The sequence below is a fragment of the Octopus bimaculoides genome, chromosome 13 (genome assembly GCF_046866305.1).
Source record: "Octopus bimaculoides isolate indiv1 chromosome 13, ASM4686630v1, whole genome shotgun sequence".
NCBI classification, from domain to species: Eukaryota; Metazoa; Mollusca; class Cephalopoda; order Octopoda; family Octopodidae; genus Octopus; species Octopus bimaculoides.
Window position 1 is genome coordinate 44413498 of NC_142940.1, and position 12153 is coordinate 44425650.

At 35.5% G+C, this 12153-nt stretch overlaps 2 protein-coding genes across 2 annotated transcripts in view; one reads left to right on the forward strand and one right to left on the reverse strand.

Moving 5' to 3' along the window:
* LOC106877995 (glycine receptor subunit alpha-3) overlaps positions 1–12153 on the forward strand; it is a 184053-nt gene that overhangs the window by 88746 nt on the left and 83154 nt on the right. The window lies entirely within an intron of this gene.
* LOC106877993 (uncharacterized) lies at positions 10367–10939 on the reverse strand. The gene has a single exon (XM_014927067.1). It carries the CDS (start codon positions 10937–10939, stop codon positions 10367–10369), a length of 573 nt encoding a protein of 190 aa, XP_014782553.1.

The window sequence follows — 12153 nt, forward strand, 5'->3', positions numbered from 1 at the left end:
AAACCCCAGTTCTAAAAGAAAAGGATGACAGATAATGATGCCTAGATCAAGGGTTTGTAGCCTTTCTATTTTCGCTCACGAGTCAGAAGCAGAGTCAATAAGTTGATGGTGGACCACATTCATTTATTGACTTATAACTTATAAATGAAGGTAATAATTATTTCTAATTTTGGCACAAGATTAGCAATTTTGAGGAGAAGAAGCAAGTCTGCTCCTCAGCCCAGTAATTGGGTGGTACTTTATTTTATCGATTCCGAAAGAAAGAAGGAAAGGCGAATCTGACCTCGGTGGGATTTGAACTCACAACGTAAAGATTCAGAAGAAATGCCGCAAAGTATTTTGTCGGAGGCGCTAACGATTTTCCCAGATCACCGCCTAAATTAAGGTTATAATAATGATTTCAAATTTTGTCAAAAGACCAGCAAGTTCGGCGTAAGTCGATTAGATCGACCCCAGTGTTTAAGTGATACCTATTTCATCGACTCCGAGAAGATGAAAGGCAAAGTCGCCTTTGGTGGAGTTCGAACTCAGAAAGTAAAAACAGGCGAAATGCCACTAAGCGTTTTATCCGGCGTGCTAATGACTCTGCCAGCTCGCTGCCTTAACTAAGGTAATAATAATGATTTCAAATTTTTGGCACAGGGCCTGCAGTTTTTGAGTGGAAGGGTAAGTCGATTACATCGATCAAGTGTTCGACAGCTACTTATTTTACCGACCCTAAAAAAGGAAGAACGGCAAAGTTGACCTCTGAAATTGAACTCAGAGCATAAAGAGTCGAAAGCATTTTCGCCGATGAGCTAACGATTGTGCCATCTCGCCGCCTCCATTAAGGTAATAACAATTCTTTCCATATTTCGTCTGTCTTTACGTTCTAAGTTCAAATTCCGCCGATGTCGACTTTGCCTTTCATCCTTTCGGGGTCGATAAATTGAGTACTAGTTGCGTACTGGAGTTGATATAATCGACTGGCCTCCTTCCCAAAATTTCAGGCCTTGTGCCTAGAGTAGAAAAGAATAATAATTCTTTCCTATATAGGCATAAAGCCTGAAATGTTTTTGGAAGAGGGATTACATCTCTGGTAATCTCTGGTACTTATTTTGTCGACCCCAAAAGATGAAAGGCAAAGTCGACTTCGGCGGAATTTGAACTCAGTGTAAGACAGACGAAATCCTGCTAAATGTTTTGTCCGACGTGCTAACGATTCTACTAGCTCGCTGCCTTAATTAAGATAATAATAATCCTTTCTACTATAGGTAAAAGGCCTGAAATTTGGGGGAAGGGGACTAGTCGATTACATCGACCCAAGCACTGGACTTGTACTTATTTCATCGACCCCGCAAGGGTGAAAGGCAAACTCGACCTCGGCGGAATTTGAACTCAGAGCATAAAGACTGATGAAATACCGCTATACGTTTTGCCCACCGTGCTTACGATTCTGCCAGCTCGCTGCTTTAATTAAAACTATAATAATGACATAGAAATATGTTTTAAATTTATTTTATGTTAACATTTATGTCGTAAAAAACATAGCAGTTAGTGTGATACTTGATTTTACTTATTGCTCGAAAGTTGTTTTTTTTATAAACACCACATGAATAGGTGGATGAAGCCAGGGCGACGTTTTTCAAATAACCATCACTAATTCGTGTTCTTAATTTGCTTTTCGCATATATTTCATCTTTGGAAATAATTATTAATGTAAAGGTGCTGTCGAATACCAATGCTATTTTTATGAATGATCTGTCAAAGTGGGATGAAACAGAAGTTTAACAAGACATTTTTTTTTTAGAGAAGTCTAGTAGAGATACTGGATCTTTCTGATTTGGCGGGTGCCACTTGTTTTCTTAACGAAACACTTTCAAACTTGGGACACTGGTAGAATGTGTCATATAAAACATCTTTTACTCTTAGTGTTATTGAGAAAATATCTTTTTAAAGTTATTTCGTGTTAAAATTGTCGTATTTCGGTAATTTCAACCAATCACTGACGTCTATTGGGGTGAAAACAATTACTGCTGTGAATTGTCAACAAAGCGTTGTGCGGTGTAATGGGATTTTTTCCCTTGAATAAAATTAGTGCCGTTGTTTGTCAACAACAGCTATCGGCGGTACTGTTATTTCTGACATCCTTCGTGCGTTTGTACTGGTTTTAGCTTTAGGGTTTTAGGGTTAGGGTTTTAGGGTTAGGGTTTTAGGGTTTGAGTTTTAGGATTAGGGTTAGGGTTATGAGTATTTTTGCCAAGCTTCCTTCCCAACCACATGGTTTCGGTTTCAGTCCCACTGCGTGACGCCCTGGGCAAGTGTCTTCTACTATAGCCTCGGGTCGACCAAAGCTTTGTGAATGGATTTGGTAGACGGAAACTGAAAAAAGCCCGTCGTATATATATATATATATATATATATATATATATATATATATATATATATATATATATATATATATATATATATATATATATATGTGTGTGTGTGTGTGTGTGTGTGTGTTTGTCCCCCCGCTAACACACACACACACACACACATATATATATATGTACATGTTTGTGTGTCTGTTTGCCCTCGACAACCATCGCTTGACAACAGATGTTGGTGTGTTTACATCCCCGTAACTTAGCGGTTCGGTAAAAGAGACCGATAGAATAAGTACCAGACTTACAAAGAATAAGTCGTTTTGTTAGACTAAAGGCGGTGCTCCAGCATGGTCGCAGTCAGATGACTGAAACAAATAAAAAAAATAAAAGAATATATATATATCCTTAAAGAATTATAAATATATGCTCTACAATAAAGTACTGAGTTTAATGTAAGTCTGTTTTTACAACTCGACGTTAAAACAGACGCGCACGTGCGTGCGTGAGTGTCTGTTTCTCTTAGAGTTTAATCGCAAATAAAAAAGATATGAAAGAGTTAATGTGTCAAGCGAAAATACTTTGCAGTAATACGCTTCTTATCGGCCCCCTCCCCATTGCATCTTTTTGACTTCAATCATCGTTTCCCAACGACGCCGATAACATAAATAAACACCAAGCAAAGTGTTAAATTCGCTATTGTCGACTTAAAACTATTGACGGTCGTGCTTGAGTGAAACTAGTAAATGAATAAAAGAAAAAAAAGAAAGAATGCTATTATTATCTTGCAAAAACCAACTCTATTTTGCACTTTATTCATTTATTGTATTGTAAAAATAAACCCCGAATAAAAAATGAAACAAAGCGCTTGTTTAAATATAGAGCATGTAAGAAACAATGGGGATCTATCTATCTATCTATCTATCTATCTATCTATCTATCTATCTATCTATCTATCTATCTATCTATCTATCTATCTATCTATCTATCTATCTTTACATACATACATACATACATACATACATACATTTATTTATTCATTTGCTCATTCATTCAATCGTTTCACTACATTAATTATTGAAATAAATTCTAGTGCACATTTATTTTTTCATTTCCCATTTTTCTATTTTTTCTTATTATTTTCCTTTAGAGACTCGACCCAGATCAAAATGCAGAATAAAAGTGCATTGTTTCATTTGCAAAATAACAAGAGATTGAAAAATTTCAATGTTCTGTATATTATATTGTATGCAAATGATTTGGTAGAATTTTGGTTTTATTTGCAATCGTGTTCTATCGTATTGAAAAGAAGGATACAACTATTGAAACAATCATTGTTTGTCGGTGTCTGATAAACATGATATGAATAACTGCATTATTTTATTTCGAATATTGATATCACAAATAATAATAATAATAATAATAATAATAATAATGATAATAATATTAATAGTAATAATAATAATTTGTTTATTTATTTATTATTTTTACTTCTGAATAATTATATAAAACATCAAAAACTATTAACTTCAAAAGTAAAAGAAATATATATATATATATATATATATATATATATATATATATATATATATATATATATATATATATATATATATATATATATATATATTTATATATATATATATATAGGAGATGTACTTGCATAGCAAGTGGCCTGATCTGAGATCGTGTGCTGAAACAAAAGCAATTGCAGCGTGGAAGGTGTTTCTAAACCATTTAAAACGCACACAAAAACCGTTAGATTCACTTCAACATTTAAATTTAATTTGTCAAAATATTTTCGTCGCCTTGAAACCCCGAAATGTTCACTGACAAAATTCCGTGCTGCATCATAGAAAGTAACAGTTAGTTAATGATATGTATGTATGTATGTATGTATGTATGTATGTACGTATGTATGTACGTACGTATGTACGTACGTATGTATGTACGTACGTATGTATGTATGTATGTATGTATGTATGTATGTATGTATGTATGTATGTACGTGTGCATGTAAGTGTGTGCGTATGCATGCATGCCTATACACATAGTTCGATAGGTTGTCAACAGACATTCTACCTGATTTGTCAGTCGGAAAGCATACAATCTCTCTATTTTTGATACGATATTTTAATTTGTTAAGGCCTTTCTTAATTTTGGTGTCAAGATCATGGGTCTTATTTTTTGTTCGTTTTTGTTTATGCCTTTAGGTGTAATCAGATAAAGCAGACAGGAGTTTGGACTTAGTAATGGTAAACTTTGCTTCTAAAGCAGCGTCAGCATAGGGTGGCATTCATACTCTTTTGTTGAAGGGTAAGTTGGTAGGGCAGACCCTTTTCATGTCAAACGACATGTCACGTTTATCATAGAAATAACGTATGGAACGGTTATTGTCAGATATGTCAAGAATGTCAGGATTTTGGTTGTGGTTAAAGTGTGTTCTCTATCTTAGTTTGGTGAAGCATTTCTCAATGTCTGACAGTACTGATATCTAACTAACCTCATTATATATGACAAACTTCGGAGGGAGTTCTTGGGCAGCGAGTTCATCTGTATCCAGTTGTACTCCTCCGCATACTCTTACGTTTCTTGTTAGTTGGTCATCATCTACGGGCTTGTCATTCATAGAGATCCCATCATTCGATTCAGTCATGTCAAACTGTTTTGTTGTTGGGTGGTTGTATGGTAGTTGTATCGTCCATGTTAGTTTCTCTTCAAAGTGTTGTACGCACCTGTTCCATACATAGTTTCATTCCCGACGGAGTAGGTCTTTTAATTGTTTCATTTCTTGATTATTAAGTAAGTACTTCACTTTAGCGAGGGCCTTTCGTTTCTCCTTTTCTTTAGTGGCAATGTGTATATATATAGTTTGGACTTCAGGTTCGTCATTATATATATAATATAGTCAACATCCGACAGAGATGCCAGACCAATCTATGAATTGAAACCAACATAATTGTTCTGCAGGGATAATTATAATTCACTGGTTAGGTAATTTGAAATAATACATTATCTAAATAGTATTGTCAACTAAATCTCTATATTTTATATATTGCTCTTTGATCCAACAGCTTTATCCTTGAGGAGATCTAATATGACCAAAACACAACCGATGTTGTCACCATAACAACCAATTATCAGTTGTCTCCCTTGTCGCTTTTGAGCATAATTTCTATTAATGCTAATATATTGTCTTCATTATTATAGTTATAATTTAAGGCGGCGAGCTGGCAGAATCGTTAGCACGCTGGGCAAAATACTTAACGGCATTTCGTTCGTCTTTATGTTCTGAGTTCAAATTTCATCGTGGTCGACTTTGCCTTTCATCCTTTCGGGGTCGATGATATAAGTACCAGTTGAACACTGGGGTCGATGTAATCAAATTAACCCCTCCCTCGAAATTGCTGGCCTTGTTCCAAAATATGAGAACACTAGTATGGCTTTAATTATGGCAGCTAGCCATCGGAATCATTAAACCGCCACACATCTTATGTTCTGAGTTAAAATTCTGCTGAAGTCCACTTTGTCTTCCATCTTTTCGGTGTCGATAAAAATAAATACCAGTTGAGCACTGGGGTCTATATAATCGATAAGCCTCATCCCACAAAGTTTCAAGTCTTCTGCCTACAGTAGAAGGAATTGTTATGGGCAAAATCTCAATAAAATAACGATATTTGTTCGCTTACCTTCCTTACGCATGATCATCTGTGCTTAACTCTATGAGCGCGCGAGCGCGCGTTTATTAATGACCACCAGGCTTCTCTTTTGTTGATTCAACTTGCTTGGTAATGGTATGAAATCAAGAATAAATATTTCCTAAATTGACAGATTTATCAACCGAGTCTCTTTTCAACTTGACAGCCATGATAGTTTCATCTCACATGCCACACATTCAACAACAATGTCAATGAGAATTTATGGGATATATATGTAGAAAGAACCTTCCTACTAAACCAAGATGTTTATTGCAATATAATATTTTGACATACAATTTATAATACTTTCTCCTTCAACATTACCCAACCTTAAGATATCAGCTTACATAAAATGACAACAATCCATTGAGCAGCAGCAATGCGTAACCTGATTGAAATCGACCGGTCTTTTACATAATTGAAACACTGCATGGTAAGAAGCTTGCTTCCCAACCATGTGGTTCCTGGTTGAGTCTTATTACATGGCACCTGGGGCAAGTGTCTTCTATTATAGCTTCGGGCCGGCCAAAGCCTTATGAGTGGATTTGATGGACGGTATATATATATATATATATATATATATATATATATATATATATATATAAAGTAAAAGAACTAACTAAGTGACCTGAGAAATTACAATTTAATCGCTTTTGCAGGAAAACCATCATAAGAGTCGCTTATGCGTATATAAACAACTAATTTTAAGCTCATTAAACTGATACAATCAAGACCTGTCTACCTAGGCACTCATGGATGAAATATTTGATTAAATATGACTAAATATAGTAACATCTTCATTCCATACAACCAAATTATCAACTCAAGGAATTGAATGAAGACAATCTGGTATATCTTTACAATTTTCCTTCTCGAACTCATATAGTCATCGTGTTATTAACCAGAAATTAGACCACATCTCTTGCCAACACTAAGACGTTTACTTCGACTTTTGCGAACCGGTAGGTTTGTTTACAGGAACGTGAACAAACCAACAAACTGTGAGATGGCGGTGGGTTGCAAATATAGACAGAAACATATACATGTATAGGGGTGGCATCCACACAGCTTCCATCGAGAAAATTTAATCGGAAGTTAATAGTTGGCAAGGGGCTATTGTAGAAGATATTCGATCAAGGTTTTACGCAATGGAACTGAACTCGAAACCACATTGTTGTAAAGTAAGCATTTTAATTATAGAGCCATGCTTGCGCCTTTATTTATAAATGTTTATAAAAACCATATTTATAAAAGCAATAGAAATATTTTAATTGTTTTCGCATTAACTTTCCTTTAAATCGATTTTCGTCTGCTTTTGTTAGTAAAGTATCCAGGAACATTAAAATTCGGTAAATCTAGATATCAGTCACGATTTTTCATGATTTCAATTATTAGAACATTACAATGTAGTTGAGATGTTCATTAATGGCAGGTATCAATGTACGCATATGAGTATGTATATATGTATACACATATGTATGTGTATATGCATATGTGTAAGTATGCATGCATATATGTATGAATGTATGTACATAGTTATATATATATATATATTACACACACAAACACACACACACACACACACACACACACACACACACACACACACACACACACACACACACACACACACACACACACACACACACACACATATATATATTGGAAGGTTTGGAAGTAATGTACAGGAATTATATATTAGAAAAAATAATAAGGTACTTAGATATCTGGATGGTTGTACATTTACAGATTTTTATTAATATGTCACATGTTTTATAAATAGCGCCTGCACTTATTCTTGTAGGTTTTTCAAATATTTTATTTTTTCAAATGTTTTATTTTTTTTCTAATATATAATTCTTGTGCATCACCTCCAAACCTTCCATTATATATATATATAAATTATAATTTAGGGTATTTAAGAGATACCACCACGCTGGAAATAGCAGTCAAAGCTTGACTCTAAAACCACAATAAATGTTCATATAGCACCAGGAGAGAAGACAATCTTACCCTTATTTATTTAAATTTATATATTTATTTCGTCATTATATTTACTGCGGTGATATTCTGACCATATCGCACGATGAGTTTTTAGGCGGGCAATTTAGACTGGTTGTGTGCATACATGCATATATATGTATGTATACGTTCGTATATGTAAGTATATCGTATGTTGTATATATATATATATATATTTGTATTTATGTGCTTTTCTGAGTATATTCCACTGATGAGGCAAAGCATTTATTATGCAGAGCCAGAAATCCGGGATCTGGAATTATCCAGTAATTTTTGCTAGTTTATTTTGTCTCTTCGTCTTCTCTCCTGGTGCTATATGAACATTTATTGGGGTTTTAGAGTCAAGCTTTGACTTCTATTTCCAGCGTGGTTGTATCTCTTAGATACCCTAAATTATAATTTTAAATAATTATTACCTTTGATGGTTTTTATTCCCACGCTGGCCACTTGATAAAATCGGTATTTAAATATCACTTAGCATTAGTTTTCCAAACAATCCCATTTGATAGAAATTAGTTTGTTTATCAACATAATCGTTGTCTGTAATATTCGTTTTCAAATCGGCGTATATCTACCTGGCTACAGCACTATCATCCGTAATTGTACACCTACCCACTACAATTCTAACATCATGGATTGTAAATAAAATTTATAATAATGATATTTAGTTTCTTTCTCCTTCAGTTTCATTTTTTTACCGTTTTGTTAGGAATATTGCATACACAGTAACAGGAAATTTGACGGCAAACTACCAACCATATAAAATAAAGGTATCCCACGGTACCCCAACACACATTGATAGGAGTTATTCATTGTATGTATGTATGTCATTCAGTTTTATTTCAAGATTTCTTACCAATAGAGGAAAAGCTGGTTTCTAGTCTAGATCCAAGACTACTTCATTGGAATTTCAATAACAGCAACAGGGTATTTTTGTACGTATGTATGGATGTATGTTTTGTTTTATGTATGTATTTGAACTCAGAACGTAAAGACAGACGAAAAACCGCTAAGCTTTTCGCCCGGCGTGCTAACATTTCTGCCAGCTCGCCATCCTGATTGTTTTATGATATTGTAGTAGATAAAATCTATGGATCTTCCTGCCGAGTGATTAGAGACCAATTTTCGAATTAAAAAAGAATCTCAAGTAAATGTTAACAGGTGCGCAATACCTGCAGTGATTCTAACTAGTGTTAGTACCGCAAATGTAATCTGCTACTCTCTTGGGGCTAGATGTTAGTAGTAGATTGTATGATATTTCTTCCTCTGTAATGGATTATTACTTAATTCAAACTGATCGTTTGCATTGGTCCGTTGCACGCAAAGCTTATAAATTATGTAAACGTATTCTCACCTCACTAATCAAATGGACTGTTTCGAATACATACACACACACACATATACAGTTACATATTCATGCAGTACATCTAACGACACAGACACAGATATAATACACGAGCAAGTAATTTGTTTTTATGTGTAGTGTTGTTAATCGGGATGTGTGAAAATAAAATTAAGTACACACGAATTCGAATGAAACGTAATACAACATCTGTGTGTGCAGTGAGGGCTGTACAACGAGAAATTATTTGCCTTCTATCCATACGGTTTCTATTTTCAGTTGGCGTCACTTCACTTATGTCATTTGTTAATCCTTTTGGAAGACATAGACTCCCTCTTATACAAGCCAGCAATGCAGTTTCACTTCTCGGTTGATGTCATGCCGCTTATTAATCCTTTTCGGAAAGATATGGACACCGATCATCCATATTATATTTGTCATAAAATATACTGATTGAGAATCTGGTCAAAACAAAGAAATATTCTGGCTTGAAAGCAGGAAAATTACTGAAATAACCAAATGCCAACTTATGTGCTCGAGCCCAACACTACATCTTGATGCACAGACTTAGTCTCTCTCACTTGTGTTGATAATATAACTGCCAGTGAATATATCGGTTTCAAATTTTGGCACAATGCCTGCAATTTCGGAGGAGGCTGCTAGTCGATTACATTGTCCCCAGTGCTCAACTGGTACTTATTTTATCGACCCCGAAAAGATGAAAGCAAAATCAACCTCGGCGGAATTTGATCTCATAAGACGGACGAAATGCCGCTTAGCATTTTGCTCAGTGTGCAAGGGATTCTGTCAGCTCGCTGCCTTACTACTAGTAAATATATTGAGCTCTATTCTATCGCCGTCCCAAGTTTAAATTGTACTTAGTCCAAAATAGAAAACAGCATCAATATAATACCTAACTCAGACGCCATTGTATTTTATTTATACTGTTAATACTGTTAATACGCTGTTCTTCGCCTGCTGATAGCCATCCATACACCAATCTTCACTGCATGTAAGGGTGATTCGACAAACCCGTGAGGATTGAGAGCACTCCAGATGCGAGTGTTTTGGGAATTTAGGTATCCCGATAGGTGAATCCAAGCCTCGTCACTGAAGAGGGTCATGTCAAGTTGGTTGTCATCCAGGTTTTCTTGAAACCATTTGCAGTAATCCAATCTTTTGGTAAAATCAGCAGGAATAAGTTCACGTAAAGAAGACACGCGGTATGGGTACAATTTCAGCGATTTGTGAAGAGCAGTATGGCAGCTGCCAACAGATAATCCAGTTCCATGAGACAAACGTCGCACAGATTTCCTGGGACTGCGAAGAATTCGTTGACGGATATCTTCCACAACATCATCAGAAAGGCGGATACGTCGGCGAACGGGTTTCTTCTTTTCAACTGAGCCCGTCTTCCTAAACTTTTTAATCAGAACATTAATCGCCTGCTCTGTTGGCGGAGGCACATTTGGATATTCGTTCTTAAAATCGGTAACGCAATTGTCAAAAGAAGTAAATCCATCGCCCATTGATAAAACGTCCTGATCTAAAGTAAGATTCCACAATAAATGAACGTTGCTGCACTGATAACACCATTACGACTCCAGAAGAAATCTCGAATGAATGCCAATCAGAGAGAACTAATCTGAACGAATCGAAGAGAGCCAATATTTTGACAGTTAATCGATCGAGTCAACTTTTAAATTGAACACCCTGGGAAACTCACTATGTATGCCATTTTTGGCTTCTGTCTCTAGACAATTCAATACACCTACGTAGTTAACCTCCCATACTAAGAAATCTATGAACGTCACATAATTTTGTTTCTCCCGTTTTGCGAAAGATATGTCATTTGATATCGGAAAATTTAAAAACAATGATTTCTTTGATTTGAGCGAGAGGTCTACATTTAGCTTTAGAAGTAGATTTCAGGAGACACAATCGATCCGGTAGTGTTGGTCGGACAAAATGTGTGATATTTAATTATCGATTTCTAAGTTCTGAGTTCAAAAATTCAGGAATCGATAAAAAAAAATGAAAAAAAAAAATGAAAAAAATGCTGTTGTGGTTGCGTGGTGAGGAGTTTGCTTCGAAACATATGTTTCCGGGCTCACTCCCTTTACATGACACCTTCTACTACAGTCTCGGGCTGATCGAAGCCTCGTGAGTAGATATAGTAGACGGAAACTGAAAGAAGCTCGTCGTATATCTATCTATCTATCTATCTATCTATCTATCTATCTATCTATCTATCTATCTATCTATCTATCTATCCATCCATCCATCCATCCCTCCATCCATCCATCCATCCATTTATCTATCTATCTATCTATCTATCTATCTATCTATCTATCTATCTATCTATCTATCTATCTGTGTGTGCGTGTGTGTGTGTGATTTTGAGATTGTTCCCCACCACTGCTTGACAACCGGCTTTGGTTTGTTTACATTTCCTTAACTAAGCGGTTCGACAAATGATACCGATAGAATAAGTGCCAGGTTTAAAGAAAGTACTTGAGTTGATTCGTTCGATTAAGACCCTTCAAGGTGGTGCTCCACATGACTGCGGTCCAATGACTGCAATCCAATGACTGAAACTAGTGGAAGAATCCAAATACCGGAGCAGGTTTGATCTGCTATCGTCTCCCTCATGATATGCGTCTTTAAGTCAACGGTAGAAATCAATTACGAAGTGTAATGCTTACTGTGGCAGCATTTGAAATCGAGTCTTAATAAATGCAAC